This window comes from Hakea prostrata, chromosome 5 (genome assembly GCF_041222555.1).
Source record: "Hakea prostrata isolate BN-2017 chromosome 5, UWA_Hpros_2, whole genome shotgun sequence".
Classification (NCBI taxonomy): domain Eukaryota; kingdom Viridiplantae; phylum Streptophyta; class Magnoliopsida; order Proteales; family Proteaceae; genus Hakea; species Hakea prostrata.
The window spans coordinates 54371574-54398288 of NC_142604.1; the positions used below are offsets into that span (position 1 = coordinate 54371574).

Consider the following 26715-nt stretch of genomic DNA (forward strand, 5'->3'; position numbering starts at 1 on the left):
ATTGATGGCGGAACCGTTACAGAAGAAGAAAGAATAATATATTTTTAACACATATGATCCGACAAGCTTGGGCTGGTACATATGCCCATTTGAGGAACTCTTGGATTTACATTGAGAATCTTCCACTTAACATATTCGTTTCCCAAACCAATTCATAAGAAAGCTCAGCCCTTCTTGAAGGGCAAAAGCAATGGAGAAACAAATTCTTGATTTCGTTCTGGTTCCTTCAGGCCTTTGTGTAATGTTAGCTTACCACATATGGCTTCTCCATCGAGTCAAAAACCATCCAACAAGCACTGTCATCGGCGTCAATGCCATCAACAGACGTGTATGGGTTCGAGCCATGATGGAGGTAATTAATTCTTGATTCAGCTCTCTTTGTTTCTTAATTTTTGCATTGCACGGAACATGAAAGAAGAGAATTTTTTTCTTTATTTTCCAGGAAACTTCAAAGAATGGGGTTCTTGCAGTGCAAACACTCAGAAACAATATAATGGCATCGACAGTTTTGGCATCTACAGCGATCATGTTGAGCTCTGTGGTGGCAATAATCATGGCTAACTCGAATGCTCGACCGTCTGAAATTATCTTTGGAAGCCACAGCGAATTAGGGTTTATGATAAAATTCTTCTCAATCTTGGTCTGCTTTCTTCTAGCTTTCTTGTTCAACATACAATCCATAAGATATTACAGCCATGCTAGCATGTTGATCAACGTTCCATTGCACAAGATGCCCGGTTCATATTTGACGACTGAGTATGTGGGGAGGACAGTGAACAGAGGAAGTTGTTTCTGGTCAGTGGGTTTGCGAGCATTTTACTTTTCTCTTCCTCTGTTTCTGTGGCTCTTTGGTCCTATCCCTATGTTTCTCTGTTGTGTTTTGCTGGTTATAATGCTTTATTTTCTGGATATGACTGTTGACCTTGGAGAGTCTGTTGGTGTCCATGATCATAGGGACGAGGAAGCAGCAAGGTAGTTGTATTTTGTTTTTTTTTTGTTTTTTTTAGGGAATTTTTGAAGAACATTATTTTATGTGTTTGTGGATTTTATAAAGATCGAATCTCCCAGAATTTGTGAACTTCTGGAAAACTATGAACTTCTGGAAAACCATGTTGGAGGTGAGAAATTTTGATGAGATAAGAAATTGCACCCAAAGCTTCCTTTTACTTTTCCTGCTTTCTATTTGTAATTGGCTATTATGGAGTATGAGATGAGTGGATTCAGGTGTTAGATATCCTACCCATGGTACCAAGCAAGCAACCCGAGTACCCTACCCAACAGTCGGACGCACAAACGCACACCCTGTCTGAACGCAGAGGATTTGCGTGCTCATAAAATCTGGATCCTTTCCATCCAGGGTTTCTATTGCTAGACTTCAATGACTTCAATGGCTGCAAAAGGTTGGTTTATGTCGAGTTGGGATGGAGTTTATATATGATAGTAACTCTAATCTTGAATGCCTACATTTACCTTGACTTTTGCTTCAAAACAATAAAACAAACTATAGTTTCATTGTGTTTGTTCCATATTTATCTAAAATATCCCATCAATAGGATCAAATTGAGTCTAAGTAAATAGTGAACTCTAACTCAATCTTGACCCTTAATTCAAAGTCAAAATATTCAAATTTTAACCAAATTCAAGCCTAAAATATTCCATCTTGACATGCCCTTGAGGTTTAATGTAAAATTTGCAATGCTTGCACTAACATAGGCAGCTGAAGTTATTGACAATAAATAAAGGAAAACCAAGTTCAGTGATAGAAAACAAAAAGGACAGATTTGATAGAAGGTTCCATGGCCCCAGATGCCAATGGACCTATTGGGATCACATACTTCACATGAATAAATCAAGAATAAAAGGACAGAATAATTCCTACTTATATATGTGATGGGTAACGTTTCACTTGGACATAGGGTCGTGCAATGTTATCACAATATTCTTAGAACATTTTCAATGTCGACTATATCCAGATTTCATGGTCAAATCATATAAAAATCTTGTAAAGGAAAATCATGCTAAGTATGTCAAATACAAGTGTTTGGGCCACTCCCGAAAAAAAAAAAAAAAACTGATCTATGACAATATAATTTTTTGCATGCATGGGAATACTATCAAATTTTAGTATCATGCAATAGATTATGAGCTTTTTTTTTTCTTCTTTTCCGGGTGTTTGAGGTTCATCTAGGCTAGCTTGCATGCACCTAGATTACATCCTTAGAAGGAGCTTTCGTCGTCCACAAGAGTTGGACCCATGACCTCTCCACTGAGAATTATGGATCTTACCACTCTAGCAACCCTGCATTGACATTAAATCATGAGATTGAATGTGAAGAAAGAATCAGATCTTCTATTCATTAAGGTAGAGGTTTGTGGTTCTTTCATATTTTTTTATTACACATTATGAAGTATTTATAAAAAATCTACTTGTAGTTCTATTTCTAATTCATTTTGTCAGAATTCAAAGGTAGACCACCCTCATAATATGTGGTGAAAAAGTATAAAAAGAGTACTAATAAAGAATTTAAGATTAATTGAATATTAATTGAAAATAAATAATATACATGCATCTATGTAAAAGTTAAATCACCTAAAAGGAATCCAAACATTAATGGGAAATTTCACCTGTTCCCTGTTTGATGAGATGTTTATTAAGTAATATACACCCATCTATGTAAAAGTCAAATCACCGCCAACATAGAGCTGTTCTAGTGGTGAAACCAACACCTCTTAGTGAAGAGGTTGTGGGTTTGACTCTGAGGCATATTAATATCCCCATCCCCGACTTAATAAAGCCCCTTTGTACAAAAAAAAAAAAAAAAAAAAAAGTCAAATCACATAAAAGAATCCAAACATTAATGGGAATCAAGGAGTGTAAAGGATAAGTTCTGAATTCAAATCCACCATAACTGGCTCTATCCATCCGATCAAGAAGATTTTTGAGTTATAGTTAAAGTATCAACAAGTTGTAGAGTTTGATTGTAAACAAGTTGTATGAGTTATAGTTAAAGTATCAATAAGTTGTAGAGTTTGATTGTAAACAAGTTGTAGTTCAAACTCAAATATTTGAATTATAATTCATATAATATTAATATACATCTCCCACTCACTAATCTGAGTGTGGAAGAATTCTCTCTCAAACGAAATTCTAATTTGGTATCAATTTTTCAGCCTCTGACTGCCGTCTAGACAATCCTCAAGACCAACTCCAGCATTGCCATGGTTTCTTCTCTGATTTCACCTACCAAAATTGTTTCTCTCCTACTTGTAAAGCTTGATCGAAGCAACTATTTCCTCTGGAAATCACAATTTCTTCCTCTACTTCATGCACATGACCTTTATGGCTATGTCGATGGAACCAATCCAGCTCCTCCTCAAACCATACCCAATCCCTGCACCACATCACCCACATCAACCTCTATTCCTAACCCTGCATATTCTCAATGGCACAAGCAAGACCAGATGATCTTATCTTGGATTATCTCCTCCCTTTTTGAAAGTGCTCTTTCTCAAATCGTTGGTCTCACCACTTCCCACGCTACTTGGAATTCCCTGTAATGCCTCACAATCTCAAGCTCGCATAATGCAATTGAAATACCAACTTTTGCAAATTCGCAAAGGCCACTCTTTTATGGCTGAATATGTTCAGAATATTAAATCTATTGTTGATCATCTTGCTTCCATTGCTCACTCAGTTTCTGATGCGGATATTATCCTCACAATGCTTCGTGGCCTAGGCCATCAATATGAATCCTTTGCCACCTCAATTACCTCCTGTCTTGACCCTCTTCACCTTGATGATTTCATAGGTCTTTTACTGAATCAAGAAATCTTCAAAGATCAAACAAGAAAACAACTTGACTTGCCTTCATTAGAAGTTAATCTATCCACCAGATCAACCCCCCACCCACTAACCGACATCGTGGCCCCTTTCACAGCTATGGCAGAGGACGAGCTCGAGGTTACTACAATCGTGGTCGACTTGCAAAACATCTTCCACCTCTCCTCCATACCCCTATGGTTGCTTGTCAAATTTGCAACAAAACTAATCATACAACGATGCAATATTATTTTCGCTATGCACCATGTGACAATGCCTCCAAGCTGAATTCTTCTCCAGAAGTTTTCTTGGCAGGACCCACTACTTCATTTGATCCTTCTTGGTACCCTGACTCATGTGCCACTCATCATGTTACATCCAATGTAACCCACATGGATACAACAATGCCTTACCATGGTATTGATCAACTTCACAGTGGTAATGGTTCAGGTTTGCATATAAAAAATATTGGAAGTGCTTCTCTATCAATGCCTTCTAAAATTCTTACTTTATCTAAAGTACTACATGTTCCTTCTATTATTAAAAATTTGCTTTCTTTGAGTAAATTTACACGTGATAATGATATTTATATGGAATTTCATCCAAGTTCATGCTTTGTGAAGGATCTCAAAATGGGGACTGTTCTACTTTAAGGATCAATTGAAGCTGGCCTCTATCGTTTCCATCCACCATCCGCATCTCCCTTTATTCATCTCAGTGAATGTGTATCTCAAGAAGTGTGGCATGACCGATTAAGGCATCCGTCGAAGAGAACTTTGGACTCTCTCTTTCGCAGTTCTGGTCTGCACCAACTTTCATCTATTTCACCAGTTTTGTGTGTCCCATCTCAGATGGGAAAATCACATAAATTGCCTTTCAAGTTGAATAAATCAAGGCAGTATCTCCATTCCAATTATTGCACTCTGATATTTGGGGCCCTTTTCCGTCACCATCTACACAAGGTTACAGTTATTATATTTTTTCTTGGATGATTACAGCAGATTTAAATGGATTTTTCCACTTGTACGTCGTTATAATGCAATTTTAGTATTCAAGCAATTCTATTATTATGCAACCAATGTCTTTAATTCCAAGATTCAAGTTTTTCAATCTGATGGTGCCAAGGAATATGAATATTTTGATCATTTTTTTTTAAAGAGAATGATATATCTCATCAGTATTCATGCCCACTCTACCAACCCTGCATTGACAGTAAATCATGAGATTGAATGTAAAGAAAGAATCAGATCTTCTATTCATTAAGGTAGAGGTTTGTGATTCGTTCATATTTTTCTATTACACATTATGAAGATTTATAAAAAAATCTACTTGTAATTCTATTTCTGATTCATTTTGTCAGAATTGAAAGGTAGACCACCCTCATAATATGTGGTGAAAAGTATAAAAAGAGTAATAATAAAGAATTTAAAATTAATTGAAAATAAATAATATACATGCATCTATGTAAAAGTCAAATCACCTAAAAGGAATCCAAACATTAATGGGAAATTTCACCCGTTCCCTGTCTGATGAGATGTTTATTAAATAATATACATGCATCTATGTAAAAGTCAAATCACCGCCAACACAGAGCTGTTCGACTTTGAGGCATATTAATATCCACATCCCCGACTTAATAAAATCCCTTTGTACCAAAAAAACAAAAAGTCAAATCACCTAAAATAATCCAAACATTAATGGGAATCAAGGAGATAAAAATTAAAAAAAAACCCTGATAACAAAACCGTAGTATTAGGGATACACGCATTGTCAAACCCTAGGGAGCAATTACAACACGTAAAGGAAAAGCATTTCACAGTTGATAACATTATTTCCTAATTGTGGGAATCCCCCAAATCCTTGCCTAACCTTGCCAGTAGATTTGCCCCAAAAAAAAAAAAAAAAAAAAACACACTTCTCTTTTTTAGGTAATTATTCTAATCTCCTTTATTTTTTTCCGGTAATTATTCTAATCTTCCTTTAAATTGCAAAAGGCGTGAAATATAAGCCTGCCCACATTGGGAAATGCTTCATAAGTGAATCTCCATGGAGACTTTATTGGACATATTCACAGAATCAAATAATCACCTTAAATATCGCTACATCAATGGATTGAGATCAAGATCGCATCTGGTACTTAAATGCCATTAAAAAGGCATGTGTAGTAGCAGAGTCTTTATCAAACACCAAGATGGAGATACAAATTCTTGATTTCTCTCTGGTTCCTTTAGGTCTCTGTTGCATGCTAGCTTACCATCTATGGCTTCTGCATCGAATCAAAGTTCATCCCACAAGCACTGTCATCGGCCTTAATGATATCAACAGACGTTTATGGGTTCGAACCATGATGGAGGTAGGTAATTAAGCTTTTACATTAATACTGTTCTTCACTTCTAAATTTGCATTCGTTTCTCATCATGGATACTATAGGATCCTTCCAAGACCGGCATTCTTGCAGTGCAGACACTGAGAAACAATATAATGGCATCAACAGTTTTGGCGTCTACATCAATCATGCTCAGCTCCGTTGTTGCTATAATCATGGCTAACACCAATGCTCGACCAACAGAAATGATAATTGGAACCCAGTCAAATTTAGGGTTTTGGGTCAAGTTCTTCTCCATCTTGGTCTGTTTTCTTTTGGCTTTCTTGTTTGATGTACAGTCCATAAGATATTACAGTCATGCAAGCATGCTGATCAACCTTCCTGTAAAGAAGATGATAAGCCCAGATGTGACGACAGAATATGTGGAGAGGATAGTTACTCGAGCGAGTTGCTTCTGGTCACTGGGCTTGCGAGCGTTTTACTTCTCTTTTCCACTATTCTTTTGGCTCTTTGGTCCTATACCAATGCTTATGTGTTGCCTTATGCTGGTTTCTATGCTTTATTTTCTGGACATAACTAATGACTTTGGAGATGTTGTCGGTGCTGGTAACGACCATGACGAGGAATCAGGGAGGAATCAGGGAATGATCGGTGGGCTCTTCAAATATTAAGTCTTGAAAGACGTGTTTGGATCATAATTCCACGTGTTTCATGTGTTTTTAGTGCTAGAGACTTTTTCTTTGGGTAAATTTTAGTGCTTGAGACTTGGGCATGCACTTGTTGCGTGTGTGAGTTTGTGTTCAACCCAAGTTGAATTGAATAGGGCATTTTTTCTTCCTCTTGTAAGAATTAAATACTTGGGTAGGCAAGAAAATTATGCTAGCTTTGATATTTCTGATGATCATGTTTGTTATGATGTTGCTCAATCCCTACACAACTAATGAGATTTGTGGATTTGACACTTTAGTTACATTGTTAGGGTAATTTTTATACATAATTTAGTTATATGGTCAGAAGATTTTAAGTTTTAATCATACTATGAGGTGTCGTTGTCTTTTGTCAATTGAGCCAACCCATTGAGGTTAACAAGGTTTTCTTAGTATGTACGTTAACTGTCTACTATCTTCGTGATAGTCAATGAACAAAAAAAAATTCTTGAGAATTACAACAAATTAAGGGTGAGAAAATTGTACCGTAATTGTCTCTAACACTCAAAGTAGCGGCCATCTATGGGTCACAATGAATTAGCGCCACGTGTTGAACAATAAATCTTAACTGTTGGTTGTTTCAATACTCTATCATCTGTTAATCCAGTTCAATTAAATTGGTTTGTCAATCCAAACATTGGATCGAAGCAACCCTCTACTCTTCATTCATTTATTTCGACTCACTAAAGAAAAAAAACTATGCCGAAATCCTCTTGTTGTTGTGGTGGTCGTACTATTAGTTCGGAGTTATTTAACTTGATATCCAAATTAGATTTTGACCATAACAAAAAGTTCTTGAATTAAATGGGGTCAAACATCAAATTTATGATTTAACAAAAACACTTAGACACATTGCAAAAAATCATCAATAACAATAAAACATATATTTAGCATCATAGATTAAAGGTACAAAGGAAGGTCCCCATATGTTACAACAACAACAACAATAAGCCTTGTCCCAACTAAATGGGGTCGGCTACATGGATTTTTGCCCTCCAATCAAGTTCTGTTCAAGGCCATGCTAGATACAAGACCTAATCTATACATATCATTTCCCACCACTTCTCCTAAGGTTATCTTAGGTCTCCCCCTAGCTCTTATAGTTCCTTCAATATGGATTATATCACATCTCCATACAGGGGCATTTATAGGTCTCCGTTGAACGTGGCCATGCCACCTCAAATGACTTTCTCGAAGCTTATCACTTATGGGAGCAACTCCCAGACCAACTCTAATATGATCATTTCTTATCTTATCCATCTTAGCATCCTCATTTCTGCTACACTGAGTTTATCTATATGATTCTTTTTAACAACCCAACACTCTGCACCGTACATCATAGCTGGTCGAACAACGGTCCTATAAAATTTTCCTTTAAGCTTTAATGGAATACGCCGATCGCATAAGACCCCGGACGCACCTCTCCACTTCATCCGCCCTATTTTAATTCTTTGGAAAACCTCATCCTCTAAATCACCTCTTTTCTTATGATTGAACCTAGGTACCTAAAACAATCACTCTAAGGAATCTCATTATCGTCAAGTATCACCACCTCATCATTTGCCCGATCATGACTAAAGTTACAAACTAGATATTTTGTCTTCGATCTACTAAGTTTAAGCCTTTTGATTCTAAAGCTACTCTATGATTCTAATTTGGTATTAATCCCCACTTGGGTCTCATCAATCAACACAATATCATCTGCAAAAAGCATACACCAGGTGACCTCATCTTGAATGTCTTTGGTTAATTCATCCATTATCAGTGCAATTAGATATGGGCTTAAAGTTAACCCTTGATGTAGCCAACTGTTATCGGGAATTCATTACTTTGTCCCCCCACTGTTCTAACACTAGTCTCCGAACCATCATACATATCCTTAACTACATCTACATATTTACTTGCAACGCTTCTTTTCTCTAGTACTTGCCAAATTAACGCTCTAGAAACTCTATCATAAGCTTTTTCTAGGTCAATAAATACCATATGAAGGTCTTTCCTACATTCTCTATACCTTTCCATAAGTCTCCTAATTAAGTAAATAGCCTCCGTTGTAGATCTTCCTGGCATAAACCCAAATTGGTTTTCCGTAACTGTAGTTAAGTGTCTCAAATGGGTTTCAATTATTCTTTCCCATAATTTCATCGTATGGCTCATCAATTTATTGCCCTTATAATTATTAAAACTTTGAATATCTCATTTATTTTTGTAAATTGGAACCACGACACTTCTCCTCCATTCATCTAGCATTTTCCCTGTGCTCATAATCTTATTAAACAACTTAGTCAATCAAACTAGTCTATGGGTTCTTAAGCTCTTCCATACTTCAATTGGGATTTCATCGAGACCTTGTGTCTTACTGAGTTTCATCCTCCTCAAAGCTTCTTTTACTTCGGACATCGAAATTCTACATATATAAGTTCGGACATTGGTGCCTTGGTGAAATGTGTAATCGTCCGAATCATAAGTGCTTGAAGAATGCTCATTTAGTAAACTAGAGAAATATGTTTTCCATATTTTCTTAATGTCCTCCTCACAAACTAAAACTTTACCATCTCCATTTTTAATGCATCTAACATGGTCAAGATTTCTACTCTTCCTATCCCTCATCTTAGCTATCTTACAATGTATCAATTCAAAGCATGAAGTGGTAGAGATTGTACTAAGAGTGAAAGGATGTTGAGCTTACTTAGCTAAAGGACAAATGGAGTAAACATAATTTTAATGAAATGAAAATATTCGGGTCCAAATGTTTAATATAACCGAAACTTTTGAAGAATGATGGCCTAAACGAATATGCCAAAGATCTGTGGCATGAGAACCAACAACAACAATGGGGAGATCCAACTCCAAAAAATAAAGACTTCTTATATGCCTTAGCCCATTCTTCTCCTTTGTGTAAAAGTCCTATATTGTATAATGTTTAGGATATAAATTAAGAAACAATTATGTTGTTGGATGAATTGCGAAATAATAACAAATTAAACCCAAAAGAAAGAACATGGAACACATTTATGAGGTTAAAGTGAGTGTGGGGCTACAATTCCCAATGTAGGTAACCAGAGCAAAACCATCATTTGGAAAACTACTCGAGGAATTAAATGCAACAATGACGACTCCAGCTAAGGGTGTCAAAACCTAACCCGAACTGAACCGGTCCGTATAGCCTGAACTGGCCCGAACCGAAGCTTAACGGGCTGAACAACCTCAACCCGCACTCGTTCGGGCTGGGCCAGGCCAGGCCGTGTGTGGCCCGCTAGCTCGAACCGTTTGGCCCGAAACTAGCCCAAACCCGAACCAACCTTTTAAACCTGTTATAAACCAAGTATCCATTTGTTTTCCTTAATTATTTTGCTTTGGAACATGCAAACAACAAGCCTGTCAAAGCTTTCACCATTTGGAAGATGGGCTTAGTAAATATTTAGCAAGTGTTATCATTTGAAAATATTTTAATGCTTTATTTTGATCCATTTTTACAACTGTCTATAAGGGGGAGGAGAATAAGCAGAGACAACCCATTAAAATTCATCAAAATGCCAACTTTCTTTTGTATATTAGTTTTATAATTTTTATTTTTTTGTAGAAAAAAAGTTTTTAGTTTTGAAAACCCAACACAAGATACTTGGAGAGAACTTAATACTTATATGTATTCACATGCTTTTGATAAATTCTACACATCAAGAACTCAAAACATACTGCTAGTAAACCCGAACTCAAACCCATTAGTAAACCAAATTCTAAACTGTTAGCCAAAACCGTTAGTCAGCTCGAACCCAACCCGCACCGGCCCGAAACTGTTATTTTCTTAATGGGATGTGTTTGGGTTGAGTGTTTTTCAGCCCGAAACCGGCCCAACCCGAACGGTTGATACCCTGTCTCCAATCAACAATGATAACAACAACGTTGTGGAAAAAGGGTATAGACGAGTTGAGCGTGAGTGATTAGTAAAGGATTGGTTGGATTGAATGATTTGATTGAAGAACCGGCTTAATTGGACTAGTTTAATAAAGGATAAAATATTCGAATATCGGATGATTAGGATTTACTATTTGCCACGTGGCACCCATTGGCCACTTTTGAGCCCTGCAAAGATTCAAACTTGAGAAAATTATTTTTTGATGATTTCATATAATTTTCTGTGTTTGTTATGACGTTGCCCAACTTCTCTACAGCTAACGATCGTTAGGTTTTCGTATAAGATGTATCTTGGCTGCTAGTATCCAACTCGTAGTCAATGAAAAATTTCAAGACTTAGGGTTTTTGTTTTCTTCTCTCTCTATAATTTGAAATGGAAAAGAAGATTGTTAATTAAATAGGTATAAATTCAAAGATAATTAAGGTTCTTTTTTGTATCAATTTTCATTCTTTATTATGCCGATTTAATTTAAAAAAAATAAGTACAAGAATTCATTATTCATCAAGAATGAAAAATGGTTTGATGAATTTTGTTAAAAATAAAAATGAAATAAAAAAATAAGTTTGGTATGTCAAATAAAAAATTGTTAGAAAATGATAGTGAGCAAATAAGAAAAGAGAAAAAAAATATAGTTATTTATAAAAGAATATGTATTGACTATTTTACCCTAATCTTAACTATAAAATTTTAAGTAAACTTTTGTATAAATAAAGAGAATGAAATTCTCACCATAATCCATAATAGAAGTCTATCGTGGATTTTGGAGGCTTTTCTATAATTGTAAGTAAAAATAAAACTAATAATAGATGCCAAATGATTTAAAATAACAAAAATTCTTATAATTGAGAATATAATTGATACAAAAAGGAGCCTAAAGCAGCAAAGGTAGTAGGGACCTTCCTACTACCCAAATATTAGTTTTCTTTTATTTTTTATGATCCTGGAGAAGTTCATTTAATCTTTGTATTATGGATTCGGGTTTTTATGAAACAAACTTTTTATTATAAAGTTGTCAACCGCTGCTAGAATATATAGAAGTTTCTTTCTTTTCAAGAAGAATGCTTTCCATATTTTTAATTTTATTTCATCTTTCTCTATAATTGGTAGTTTTTGTAAATTATTAGTCGCCCAAATGGTAGGTTTTAGTTTTGGGGCAGCCATATATATTTTTTTCTCACGTTTTTTAATTAGTAATTTTATATTAAGGAATGAGGACTATTACATATGCAACATGAAGAATCCAAATAAATAATAATAAAAATCTCACGAAGATTTTTGTCCATTATATCTTAATTTTTATTGGTATAAATAATAATAAAAATATAAAAAATTTTTTTTTATTTATAAGGAATAAATATTAAGAAAAATCTAAAATTTCCAAAAATATATTTTTAAATTAATTTAGATTTTAATAATATTTTAGTATCCATTATATTAAACCTTTTAAAGAGTAAATTATTAATAAAAAATTAAAATGCACTAGAATTGGTAACAAAATTATATAAATAAATTATTAAAAAAAATATTTAAATAAATTATGAATGAGGACTAAATTGTTGGAGTAAATTCTTTAAATATCTTTTAAAAATTATGAGTAGTAGTTACAAGATTTTCCCAAATTTTACTGATTTGATTTTCTAAAGGTCCTTTTGATTTCTTTTACTACTGGTTGCTGTACTTCCATTATATCTCTCTATCATACATTTAGGTGATCTTAATAAAAGAAATTCTAATGGAAATTCATGCAATTGCACCGAGAACTTACTGGTAAGTTTCCGTCCATCATTCCGAGGCCACCAAAGATTCATAGTCCAGTGCAGGTTAATCCGGCCTCGAAACAGTACCACTGGAGGATATTTCGGGGTTAGAGAAGAAAAATGAATGTCTAGAAGTTCATCTTGTGGGTTTGCAAAACTTATTGTTTACTTGTAGGAGGTTCGAGATCTGCTATGAAAGTGTTGGAATAAATGAAACAAAGATGAACAAGAACACAAACAGAGAGAAAACTGCAATCAGAAACCCAGAATTTCTTGACTAAACGAAACAATGATAATGGATCTTCTTCCACTCATTCACACGCACTTTTCTGTAGACTTCAGAATTACATATATAAGAAAAAACAGAAACTAACAGTCCTATATTACTGAAAAACTGAATAACAACTCAAGAGGACTCCTAACGTATTGATTTCCTAAAAAATAGCAACCACTTCCAGCACACTTCAAGTACTCGTTAAACTCCTATGAAACAGCAACGGCTTCCAAAGTGAGCCGTTGGTTAGTTTTGAATCAGTCCACCAACACCCCCTCTTGATTCAAACTCACATAGTCCAAGCCTAGCTCCTAGATGACTAAACTTTGAATATGGAAGAGCCTTGGTAAAAATGTCAGCTATCTGATCTTCAAAAGTACAGAACTTTAGAGAAACTTCATTTCCTGCAACCAACTACCTAATGAAATGATGTTTTATTTCAATATGTTTAGCCCTTCCATGGAATACTGGATTCTTTGTCATGGCTATTGCTGAACTACTGTCAGAAAAGATTTCAGTTGCTCCTGATTGTTTCATCCCCAAATCAGTCAACAACTTCTTCATCCAAATTGCTTCACATGCTGCTGCTGCCCCTGCCACATACTCTGCTTCACAAGAAGATAAAGCTACTGTAGTTTGTTTCTTAGATCTCCATGTCACCAATCCAGACCCAAGGCTAAAGCAAAAGCCTGTTGTACTCTTCCTATCATCTGCTGACATCCTGATCTAGCCCAGTCACTGTCAGAGTACCCCATCAACTTAAGCTCTCTTGCTTTACAGTACCATATCCCATAATTTAGAGTTCCTGCAACATATTTTAAAACTCTTTTTGCTGCTCCATAATGGTGTTTTGTAGGATTATGCATAAACCTAAAGATCAAGCTTACTGCAAAAACGATGTCAGGTTTGGTGTGACTTAAGTAGATAAGATCTCCAACCAGACTCCTGAATTGTTTTCCATTTGCAGCTTTTGTCCCATCTTCTTTCTGCAACTTCTCATTCGAATTCATTGGTGTATCAATTTCCTTGTTGTTGCTCACTGTATACTTCTTTAGCAAATCAGTAGCATATTTTCTCTGTGAGATGAAGATTCCATTACTGCACTGTTTCACTTCCATACCCAAAAAATAATGGAGTTTGCCTAGATCTGTCATCTCAAACCTCTCCATAATTTGAGTTTTGAAATCTACAAGTAGAGAATTATTAGTTCCCAAATAAATCATATCATCGACATACAAACAAACTAAGAGGAAGTCATCACTCCCACACTGTTTCACATATAATGTTGGCTCATTCTCACTTCTTTTGAACCCAAACTGTAGGAAATAAGTGTCTATCTTCAAGTACCAGGCTCTGGGTGCTTGTTTTAATCCATATAACGCCTTCTTGAGCTTGTAGACTTTATTTGGACTTCTCTGGTTTGTGAACCCTTCAGGTTGGATTACATACACCTCTTCACTTAGATCACCATTTAGAAATGCTGACTTGACATCAAACTGGTACATAACCAGCTCCAAATGTGCTGCAATTGAGAGTAGAATTCGAATGGTTTCAAATCTTGCTACTGGAGAAAAGGTTTCCTCAAAATCAATGCCTTGTTTTTGTGAATACCCTTTTCCACCAACCTTGCCTTGTATTTCTGTAATGTTCCATCTGAGTTGTATTTGGTCTTGAATACCCACTTCAAGCCAATTGCCTTTTTGTTTTGAGGTAGATCAACCAAATCCCATGTTTCATTCTTCTCTATAGTTGCAATCTCCTCTTCCATAGCATGCCTCCACTCCAACTTGTTTGCTGCCTCTTCATAGCTATAAGGGTCTGATGCATAGAAAGCAAGAGTGCATGACTCATAGATCTCCTTAAGAGATCTAGTTTTTCTAGGTGGTGTGTCATCATCATCCGAGTCACTGTTGGGAGAGTTGCTAGGTGTGTTTGAGCTGCTACTTGATTGATTGGAGCTTCTTGATGACGTTGTTGTTAAAGGGCTTTCAACTTGCACTTCATCTTCTTGGTTTTGACTTCCTTCTTCTTCTTCTGTCAAACGGACTACAGTTTGTTTGTCCTCCCATTTCCAACCTTCCTCTTCATTGAAGATTACATTTCTGCTTATGATAATTTTCCCATTCATAGGATTGTATATCCTATCTGCCTTTGATTGTGTGGAATACCCTATAAAAATGCACTTCATGGATTTCTCTCCAAGTTTATCTCTTTCATGAGAGTTAATATGCACATACACCACACATCCAAATACTTTCAAATGATTCACAGATGGTTTCTTACCATGCCATGCCTCAAATGGAGTTTTGTTTTGGACAGCCTTCGTAGGAGAAATATTCAGAAGATAAGCTGTTGTGGTTACTCCCTCAGCCCAAAACATATTAGGCAAACCCCTTGTTTTCATCATGCTTCTTGCCATTTCAACAATTGTTCTATTCTTTCTCTCTCGCAATGCCATTCTGCTCTGGAGTATAAGGAGCTGACAGTTCTCTATGAATTTCATGTTTCTCACAGTAACTGACGAACTCTGTGGATAAGAACTCCCCTCCTCTATCTGTTCAAAGTTTCTTCAAATTGCTGCCACTCTGCTTCTCCACCAAAGCCTTAAATTTGACAAACTTCTCAAATGCTTTTGACTTCAACCTCAAAAAATATACCCATATCATCCTACTATAATCATCAAAAAAAAGTAAAAAAATACTTACTTCCACCCAATGACTCTGTTCTCATTGGACCGCATAGATCAGCATGCACTAGCTCTAAAGGTGCTGAAGCTCTCCATGACTGCCCAACAGGAAATGTCCTCCGACTATGTTTGCCATATGCACAACCTTCACACACTTTAGTTGGTTCTTCAGTCTGTGGCAAACCACTCACCATATCTTTCTGGTTTAGCAACTTTAAACCTTTAGAATACAAATGACCATATTTAAGATGCCATAATTGTGATGTATCTTTAGACATTGCAACAAGAGCTTCCCCCTCTAGTTTGTTAAAAACAAGTGAAAACATATGATTTTCTGCCATACTAACCTTGGCTAATACATGGTTGGTGCTTTTCTCAGTAATTGTGCACATTGTTTCATTAAAAAATATAGAAAAACCACTAACCATTAGTTGCCCTACACTTAATCGGTTATGTACTAATTCTGGTGCATATAAAACATTAGAAATAAATTTCTTTTTGCCAGAATTAGTTCGTACCTCAACCGTACCTCTTCCTTCGACTTGGATCTGCTTGTTATTTCCAAGTCTTATCACCCTTCTTTGTGTCTCATCAAGATTCTTGAATATGGCTCTTGATCCTGTCATGTGATTTGAGCAGCCACTATCTATAAACCAAACAGTCTCCTCCTCTCTGTTATGTTCCACTCCAGCCATGAATAAAAAAATCCTCCTCTTCTTCATTTGTATCTTCAGCAAATTCTGCTTGATTGCTCCTGCAATCCCTTGCTAAATGTCCTGGTTTGTTACAGACATAACATCTTCTTTGCTCTACCCAACCTCTGCTTCGACCTCTGCCTCTATATCCTCCATGTGCCCTTCCTCTACTACTTCCTCATCTTTCTTGATTTGAATCTTTGACTTGTAGGAAGGCTCTTTCTTCATCTTTCTCTAATGATCTATTTAATCTACTCTCATGAGCTTGCAGGGATCCCATCAACTCATCAACAGTAAGAGTTGACAAATCTTTTGACTCTTCAATGGCAGCAACTACATGATCAAATCTTGAATTCAAACTCCTCAAAACCTTAGCTACAACAGTCTCATCAGAGATGGTTTCTCCATAAGACTTCATAAGGTTAACTATTGCCTTTGTTCTAGATAGGAAATCTTGGACCGTCTCATTTTTCTGCATAAACAAGGTCTCAAAATCTCTTCTCAAAGACTGAAGTTTTACAGTGATTACCTTAGATGACCCTTGGAACTCATTGTGCAGTATATTCCAAGCCTCCTTCGCACTCTCAGCTGCTGAAATTCTGGAAAAAATGGTTTCATGAAGATCTTGCTGAATAAAAAACAAAGCCTTTGCATCCTTTTTCTTATTCTCTCTCTCAGTCTTGCTTCATCATCCGTCCCATTGTATCCCTCATCCACTATTTCCCATAGATCCTGTGACTTGAAAAGTGTCTTCATTTTTTATCTTCCAAAAATCAAAATTTTCTCCTTTGAAGACATGGATCATCGACTGCTGTGATATGCTTCCCATTGTTGCCATTACTCCTCAAGTCAAGAGAACAACCTGGCTCGGATACCAAACTGTTGGAATAAATGAAACAAAGATGAACAAGAACACAAACAGAGAGAAAACTGCAATCAGAAACCCAGAATTTCTTGACTAAACGAAACAATGATAATGGATCTGCTTCCACTCATTCACACGCACTTTTCTGTAGACTTCAGAATTACATATATAAGAAAAAACAGAAACTAACAGTCCTATATTACTGAAAAACTGAATAACAACTCAAGAGGACTCCTAACGTATTGATTTCCTAAAAAATAGCAACCACTTCCAGCACACTCAAGTACTCGTTAAACTCCTATGAAACAGCAACGGCTTCCAAAGTGAGCCGTCGGTTAGTTTTGAATCAGTCCACCAACAGAAAGCACGCACAAAAGCAGGGAAAATCTCGCTCAAAAGCGGGAAAGGTCATGCACAAAAGCGGAGAGACATCAATTTTTCTCTTCCCAGAAATCACATTTCATCTTGTGGGTTTGCAAAACTTATTGTTTACTTGTAGAAGGTTCGAGATCTGCTATGAAAGCACGCACAAAAGCAGGGAAAATCTCGCTCAAAAGCGGGAAAGGTCATGCACAAAAGCGGAAGACAAGACATCAAATTTTCTCTTCCCAGAAATCACATTTCATCTTGTGGGTTTGCAAAACTTATTGTTTACTTGTAGAAGGCTCGAGATCTGCTATGAAAGCAGGCACAAAAGCAGGGAAAATCTCGCTCAAAAGCGGGAAAGGTCATGCACAGAAGCGGAAGACATCAATTTTTCTCTTCCCAGAAATCACATTAAAATCAATTTCGTAACATTCATATGTTTGTGGTTCCCACTCACTACACGAATGGACTGAGATCGAGATCGCATCTGGTACTAAAAGGCTTGAATCCTGAATATGCTCTTCTCCTCTTCATCTCCTGAGTCTCCAAAACAATTTATATATTTAGTTGCTACCAGCGTTAAGTTTCTAAGGAGATCTACTGCAAGCATCAAACACCAACATGGAGATACAAATCCTAGATTTCTTTCTGGTTCCTCTAGGTCTCTGTTTGATGATAGCTTACCAGATATGGCTTCTGCATCGAATCAAAACTCATCCCACGAGAACTGTCTTGGGCCTGAATGATATCAACAGACGTTTATGGGTGCGAACCATGATGGAGGTAATTAATTAATTAATTAAGCTGTTAGATCATTTGGTTTTATTTTATACTGTTTGATACCAATGTTGTTCTTCAGTTCTGAGTTTGCTTTCTGATCATGGATACCAGGATCCTTCCAAGAACAACATTCTTGCAGTTCAGACATTGAGAAACAACATGATGGCATCGACAGTTTTGGCATCTACATCAATCACGCTCTGTACTGTCGTTGTTATGATCATGGCCAGCGTCACTGCTAGACCAACAGTGATGATAATTGGAACCCAGTCTAATTTAGGGTTTTGGATCAAGTTCTTCTCCATTTTGGTCTGTTTTCTTTTGGCATTCTTGTTTAATGTACAATCCATAAGATATTACAGCCATGCAAGCATGTTGATCAACCTTCCGACGAAGAAGATGAAAAGCCCACATATGATGGCAGATTATGTGGAGACGGTAGTGACTCGAGGGAGTAGCTTCTGGTCACTGGGCTTGAGAGCTTTTTACTTCTCTTTTCCACTATTTGTATGGCTCTTCGGTCCTATACCTATGTTTTTCTGTTGTGTTGTTCTGGTTTCTATGCTATATTTTCTGGACGTAAATAATGACTTGGGAGATGTTGTTGCTGCTACCAACCACAATGACGTGGAGAAAGCAGGGAGCTAGTACTGTCTCGAAGTACGTGGATGTTTTTGTATCATAATTCCACGTGTTTCATGTGTTCTTTGTGCTTGACACTTGGCATGCACTTGTTGCCTGTGTGAGCTGGCTGTGTAATTAGGGTAAGAGAAAGAGAATTTAATATTCAACAACGGTTGAATTGAATTGTTGGGGTTTCCAACAAATTAAGAAGGGTAAGAAAACTACCAACTTTTGATGCTTTCATATAATATTTTTCCATGCATGTTTGTCATGATGTAGCCCGATCTCTTATATGTCCCATAGTTATTCAATTTAATAAACTATTTAATTATTGTCATTTTTATATTTTTGAGAGTTTTTTACGTGTAGATTTTCTTAAGGGCGGTTTAATTACAAGAGTTTGAAGATTTCAAATATCTTGATATTTTAAATTTCAAGATATTAAATCAATGGAGTCATAATTCATAAAATTAACGATTTGGTTAACCTGATCTGTGGAATTAAATATGTGGAATTTACGTGAAAAATTATTTGGTCGTGATTTTTGTGAATGCACAAATGTTTAAAATGATGAATTCGGGGATACAGTAATAATAAATTCAAAGTACAGGGGTAATAGTAATTATCCCAAAAAATTATTACATTAGACCACTCATTGTTTAAATTTTACAAGCACAACGTCATTACATTAGGCCCACTCACTGTTTAAATTTTTAGAAGCACAACGTCATAAGTGCAGTGCAAGTGGAAATTTAAAATGAGGTGGAGTTGCTGATCAAATTAGCAGAAACAGGAAAAGCAAGAAGCATGGCTGGAGTTCCGATTACGTCCTCTTGCCGCAAATCTTGATCGTCCATTTCAATTTTCAAATGTCAGTGGATATATGATCTCAACAGTCAGCACACATGCTGTGGTGGGTGGGTGAAAAGATGGGGCCTATGTGGGTGATTTTCAGGAGGGTGGCTAGATGCGAGGAAGTTAGGGGGCTGGTGCAAGCCTAGGGTATGGGTTTATGAAGTATTTTATTCATTTTATAAAGGACTCAACATTAGTTTATGCTCTACTAAAAGGACCCATACGTAAAAAACTCTATTTTTAATTTTCAATTCTTGGTTATTAGACTACCAGTTTTCAAATTGGATTACTAGTTTGTTAGAGAAAATTATTATTTAATATAATAGATTATCCGCAATTTGGCCAATTCCCTATCAATAATTGATGGGCTTAGGTTGACTTCAATTAATTAATTAAGGTGATCCCATTCATACTAAAAAACAAAATTATTTAATCACTTAGAAAATCATCACGCTAATTAAAAAAAAAAAAGAAAAACCAAATTATATTAGGAAACAATCATTCATAGAAGATATATGATTTTTTTTTCCTTTTCTTCTAAAAAGGAAAAGATACTACTAATTGAGACTTATTGAATTAGGACTAAAATTTCAATAAGAAGAACATCTTAAAGTTATAAAAAAAAATAGAGATAAATGATTAAAGATAATTGATACGGAAAGCTTAGAACCAAACGGGTATAACCCGAATATAACACCTTGTCATATTAGCCGGGTCACACCCGGTCCAAGCAGGACGAAACGTGATCGGGTCCAGGCCGAATGGGGCTCCACATTACGGTTAATCGGGAAGGATGCCGATCTTCTATAACCAAAAGCGCAACGTACGCCACAGATATAGCAATCATCCTTGTTATAGAAAGTCAACTCAGCAGCTGATTGAATGGGACCAACAACAAGGGAGCATGATCCGAGGAGAAACATCAGCCCTTGTTTGGCCAACTTACCAAATACATAAAAGGTAACACCCACACTATAAATGCACATATCTACCCCTCCGGTAAGCAACCAATACACTTTGAGCATAATCTTGTGTAGCTTTTGCACGAGACCTCATTCGGTTCATCATCTAACTTTGCCATCGGAGGCGGCTGCCCGGCACACAAGCCGGCCCGCATCTAACCTTTCTTGCAGGACTCATCGTCCCGGATACGAGAGGAGGCTCAGCCGGATCCAGAAGCATATTGATCCGCATCAGTTTGGCGCCGTCTGTGGGAACGACAAAATCTTCAAGTCATGGTGCGACGAACTAATGGACGTTCCCGACAAGAAAGTACGGGGGATGATCGAGTAATTCCCGAAGAAATGATTAATCCGTCGGTTCACGAAGAACAAGAGATACTTCCGGACAACATGGTTCTGGATGATCCAAATGAAGAGGGGACATCACGAGGACCCCGGGACCAAGCCATTATGGCAGATATGGACGAACTACGTAAAGGCATGCTTGAAATGCAAGGGGTATTACGTGGTTTAGTACATCAAATTGGGGTCGAACAAGGACCAAGGCGTAATACCCAGTCGGGAAGGCTAATGAAAGCCTTCAGGACGGTGCGAGGAGCCCGACATCCAAGGCGCATCCCGAGAACAAAAATTACTCGGGAACAAAGGGAAATACAACCTGATCGTAGCAAGCGCCAAACCACGCCTAATGGGACAAGGATCAGTGCTTTAGAACGCATTTCGTTGCCGCCTAAAACAGGGTCCTTGCCCCCCAGGTATAGTCGGGAACAGGTCGATGAGATCGTAGAGAAGGAAGAAGAAGGAGAAAGCCAACCCCAACCTTCAAGGTCGAGAATTTCGACCTCTCGGGCACCATCCCAAAGGAAGGAGACTACAAACCCTCGCTCAAAAAAGGAACGAGTCGAATCCGATGAGGAGGGTACAAGGCAGAACCGGCTGCGAAGGCGAGTGGCCGAGGTCGAGCGAAACCGGAAGATCGGGATCATGACGAGGATCTTGACGTAGTGGATCGGGAGCCGTTCTCGGACGAAATCATGAACATGCCTCTACCAAGGAATTTTATCATGCCGACCTTCACCCCTTTTGAAGGGAAAACAAATCCAAAGGAGCATATCAGCTACTTTAAATCGGTAATGACGGTGCTAGGTCGGGAGGATGAATTGCTCTGCAGAACTTTTCCAGCATCACTTAAGGGCCCGGCTATTAAATGGTTTAGTAGTCTACGACCGGCATCAATAAATAATTTCCGGGAGTTGGCCCAAAAATTCATAGCTCGGTTCCGAAGTGCAATCGGGAGTAAAAAGACGTCCGACAGCCTCTTTGGCATACGACAAGGCCGAAATGAGTCCATTCGGGATTATCTGAAAAGGTTTGATGAAGTTGCCATCGAGATCGAGGAGCTTGATGATCAAGTAGCATACAGTGCGCTTTGGAGTGGCATTACCCACCAAAGGCTTCTGGAAGTCTTGCTTACGGACAAACCAAGAACGTACGGCATGCTGTTACGCAGGTGTCAAAAGCAAGCCAGTGTCTATGAAGTGATAGACGCTCGGGTTAAGGCAGATTGGGACAGAAGATCAGATCGGGATAGAAGATCAGAACGTGAGGAAAAACCATCCCCAAGTGACAAGCATCAGAGGCCAAAAAGTCACTGGAAGCGTGAACAAGTAAACTATACTCCTTTAAACTCGAAGCCGTCAGAAATTCTGATGAATATTCGGGATAAAAAGGAGTTGAAATGGCCCGGGAAGATACGTGCACCTCCAGAGGATCGGGATATGACAAAATATTGCCGATTCCACCAAGATTACGGACACCATACGGATGCTTGTCGGAATCTGAAGTTTGAAATAGAGAAATTGATTCAACAAGGAAAGTTGGGTCAATATGTAAGGCAGTCGGGGAAGAGCCAAGCATATTCACCGGCGCCAAAGAAAAGAGGTCGATCCCCAAGTCCAAAAGAGCTTGACAAAAAAGCGGACAAAGGAAAAGAGAAGGTCGATCGGGAGGAAACACCTGTGTACGTCATTATGGGGGGACCAACTGTGGAGTCGATCAGAAAGGCAAAACAAAAGGCTCGGTTCGTGGGGGTTGTTCATTTGCCTAAGAAAAGGCAAAATCCAGTATGTCCCGAGCCTATAACCTTTACGGACGCTGACCTGGATGGTGTCACGTCACCACATGATGACGCGATTATCATCAAAGTCAAAATAGCAAACCGGGAGGTTCACCGAGTTCGGTGGACACGGGATCCTCTCGTCGACCTCATCTCGTATGATGCCTTCAGAAGATTAAAGTTGGCTGATGATTTGTTAACACCATCATCAACGCCACTGTATGGTTTCGCAGGATCATCCACAGTGGCAGAAGGAACGATCCATCTGGATCTCAAAGTTGGAGTGTCACCCCGAGATACTTTGGTTCGGGTAAACTTCATGGTGGTCCGGGAACTGTCGGCATATAACGTCATTCTGGGACGACCAACATTGAACGCACTTGAAGCAGTGGTGTCCCCCAGGCACATGAAGTTAAAGTTCCCGACCGAATCCGGAGTCGGGGAGTGTTGCTCAGATCAATCGGCTTCCCGACAATGTTATACAAACTACTTGAAGGAAAAGCGTAAGCCAGAAAGTTCGGGAACGGCCATGAACGTCGAGGTTCGGGATGATCGTGATGAAGAAAGCATGCAACGGGCGGAACCCGTGGAAAAGCTGGAAAGGATCCAACTTAGTCAATCCTTTCCTGACCGAGGAACGTTTATTGGCTCAGAGCAGCCAGACGATTTCAAGAAGGAACTTACTCGGTTCTTGTGTGATAATGCGAATATCTTCGCATGGTCAGCAAATGATATGCCCGGGATAGACAGACGAGTAGCAGAGCACAAACTCTGGATACAGAAGGATGCTACCCCGGTCATCCAAAGACGAAGAAATTTTGCGATTGAAAAGCATGAGGCAATCAGGGTTGAAGTAGAAAAATTGGAGAGGTCGGGTTTCATAGAACCAATCGAATGCCCGACCTGGCTTGCCAATGTAGTTATGGTAAAGAAAGCAAATGGGAAATGGAGAATGTGTACCGACTACACTGACCTGAACAAAGCTTGCCCTAAGGATTGCTACCCACTCCCGAGGATTGATCTTCTGATCGATGCCACTGCTGGTCATGAAGTCCTTAGTTTCATGGACGCATACTCGGGATATAACCAGATCTTAATGAGTCGGGAGGACGAGAAACACACTTCCTTTATGACTGATCGGGAGAGTTATTACTACCGAGTAATGCCGTTCGGGTTAAAAAATGCAGGGGCAACTTATCAGAGAGCTGTCAATAGGATTTTTCAAAGGCAAATCGGGCGGAACATGGAGGTATATGTAGACGACATGCTTGTAAAAAGCTTGGTTCGGGCAGGACATTTGGCTGACTTGGAAGAGACATTTGATGTTCTTAGGACATACCGAATGCGCCTGAACCCTGAAAAATGCGCCTTCGGGGTTTCCTCGGGAAAGTTTCTTGGGTTCATGGTTTCCCAGAGAGGAATCGAGGCTAATCCGGAAAAGATTCAAGCACTGATCAAAATGACACCACCAGCTACCATAAAAGAAATCTAGTGTTTAACCGGGAGGGTGGCCGCTTTGAATCGGTTCATATCCCGGGCTGGGGAAAAATGTAACACGTTCTTCAAAGCCTTAAAGACTATGTCAAGTTCGGGAACAGTCACTTGGACACCAGAATGCCAACAGGCCTTCGATCATCTTGTAACATATCTCTGGACAACACCTGTTTTGGCTCGACCTCTGTCTGGAGAAGCTCTTACGATTTATCCGGCAATCTCGCCAAACGTCGGTGCGATTTTGGTTCGGGGTGATACCGTTCAGAATCCAATCTATTATGTGAGCCATGTGCTTATAGATGCTGAGAAACGGTACCCGGACGTTGATAAGCAAGCGTTGGCACTTCTCGTGGCATCACGAAAACTAAGGCCCTACTTCCAGTCGCACCCGATAATAGTCCCGACTAACTTCCCATTAAAGAAAATACTCCAAAGGCCTGATGTAGCAGGGAGGATGGTCGGGTGGTCTGTGGAACTTAGCGAGTACCAGATTGAGTTTAGGCCAAGGACAGCCATAAAAGCCCAGGTGTTGGCCGACTTTGTTGTCGAAAGCACTATACCGCAGAAAAATGACCAAATGCCGACGGATGGAGAATCCGAGTTGTGGATTCTACATGTTGATGGTTCGAGCAGTGTTTCAGGATCGGGAGCAGGATTGACCCTCTGTAGTCCCGAGAACTTTACCATTAGCTATGCAATAAGATTCAAATTCCCAGCCTCAAACAATAAAGCAGAGTATGAGGCTGTCATAGCAGGCTTGCGAGTGGCCCGAGCCCTCAGGGTTCGGGAACTGGAAGTAAGAAGTGATTCTCAATTGGTTGTCAACCAAATCAGGGGGGAGTATGAAGCAAAGGATGAAAGAATGGCTAAATATTTGGTCAAGGTTGGACAGTTTCAAACCTTCTTTGAACGGGTAACATACCGACAGATACCAAGAAAGGAGAATGAAAATGCAGATGAACTTTCCCGACTGTCAATGGCAAGTTACAAAAACTTGGACTCGGCGGTTTACATTGAAGAATTAAATAGCCCGAGTATCCAAGAACTGGAAACCTTTGAGATCAGCAAGGAACCAGACTGGACCACACCTCTGATTACGTATATTCGGGATGACATTCTCCCGACTGATCCAAAAGAAGCAAAAAGAGTTCGGAATCAAGCCGCTCGGTTCACCATGGTCGGGGAACACCTGTATAGGAGGTCCTTCACGAATCCCCTCTTAAGATGTGTTGGGCCATCCCGAGCGAGTTACGCCCTAGCTGAAATCCACGAAGGCATATGTGGTGCACATATGGGCGGGAAGGCGCTGGCACAAAAAGTATTAAGGTCGGGAATATTCTGGCCTACGGTACAAAAGGACGCGATTGAATATGTCCGTAAGTGCGAACGATGCCAGAAACACGCTAATGTCCCAAAGTTACCAGCGGTCCCCATGATATCCGTCTCCAACCCGACGCCATTTGCGATGTGGGGAATGGACCTTGTTGGGAAACTACCGAAAGCTCCTAAGAATCGGGAGTACATGGTGGTTGCAATAGATTACTTCACAAAGTGGGTCGAGGCTGAGCCATTATCTTCCATCACGGAGAAACAGATGGAAAAGTTTTTTCAAGAGAAGATAATATATAGGTTCGGGATACCCCGGATATTAGTGACGGACAATGGCAAACAATTTGAAGGCGCCGGGTTCAAATCCTTTTGTATGAGGTACCATATCGAACATCGATTCGCTTCGGTTGCCTACCCCCAGAGCAATGGGCAAGTTGAGGTCACCAACAGGACACTTCTTGATGGGATCAAAAAAAGGTTGGAAGATAACCGGGCAATGTGGGTCGAGGAACTCCCGAGCGTCCTCTGGTCATACAGAACTACGGTGCGAACCCCAACTGGCGAAACCCCTTTTTGTTTAGCTTATGGGACTGAAGCCCTAGCTCCCGTGGAAGTATTGGCTGGATCATTGCGTTATGATACGTTTAATGAACAACAAAATGATCAAGGGCTCAGGGAGAATTTAGATCTTTTGCAGGAATCCCGGACAAAAGCACAACAGAAAAATCTATTGTATTAAAGGAGAGCGGCACAACACTACAACTCTCGGGTGAATAACCGAAGATATAGATCGGGGGATTTGGTTTTAAGACGAACAGGGGCTTCAGACCCAAGAAATCAAGGAAAGCTAGCTCCAACATGGGAGGGGCCTTACCTGGTGGAAAAAGAAACAAGGCCGGGATCATATCGACTGAAGAGAATAGAAGACGGAAGCCCGATTGATCGTTCATGGCATTCCACAAATTTGAAGAAGTTCTACCAATAACCACTATAGACATTGGGTCAACTCCGTTTGTGACTTCACATTTTACCAGATCAAATCTTTCTAAGGAAGATACGATAAATTCGGGTTCATTCCCACTTGATCAACTCTGGTTGGAACATGCATCTTTTCTCAAAGATACCATTCACTCGGGTTAATTC

The 26715-nt window shown here is 38.7% G+C and overlaps 3 protein-coding genes across 3 annotated transcripts; all 3 read left to right on the plus strand.

Annotated features, from left to right (window-relative positions):
• Window positions 1–139: 139 nt before the first annotated feature.
• On the plus strand, window positions 140–976 carry LOC149016578 (uncharacterized). Its single transcript, XM_089156782.1, has 2 exons — window positions 140–352; window positions 443–976. The coding sequence occupies exons 1-2, from the start codon at window positions 191–193 to the stop codon at window positions 974–976; spliced, it is 696 nt and encodes a 231-aa protein (XP_089012908.1). The 5' UTR covers window positions 140–190.
• A 4986-nt stretch (window positions 977–5962) lies between these two features.
• On the plus strand, window positions 5963–7064 carry LOC149016579 (uncharacterized). Its single transcript, XM_089157136.1, has 2 exons — window positions 5963–6173; window positions 6251–7064. Exons 1-2 carry the CDS (start codon window positions 6012–6014, stop codon window positions 6815–6817), a joined length of 729 nt encoding a protein of 242 aa, XP_089013262.1. The 5' UTR covers window positions 5963–6011; the 3' UTR covers window positions 6818–7064.
• Window positions 7065–17870: 10806 nt separating this feature from the next.
• LOC149016580 (uncharacterized) lies at window positions 17871–18840 on the plus strand. The gene is made up of 2 exons (XM_089156784.1): window positions 17871–18195; window positions 18304–18840. Exons 1-2 carry the CDS (start codon window positions 18034–18036, stop codon window positions 18838–18840), a joined length of 699 nt encoding a protein of 232 aa, XP_089012910.1. The 5' UTR covers window positions 17871–18033.
• The last annotated feature ends 7875 nt before the right edge of the window (window positions 18841–26715 follow it).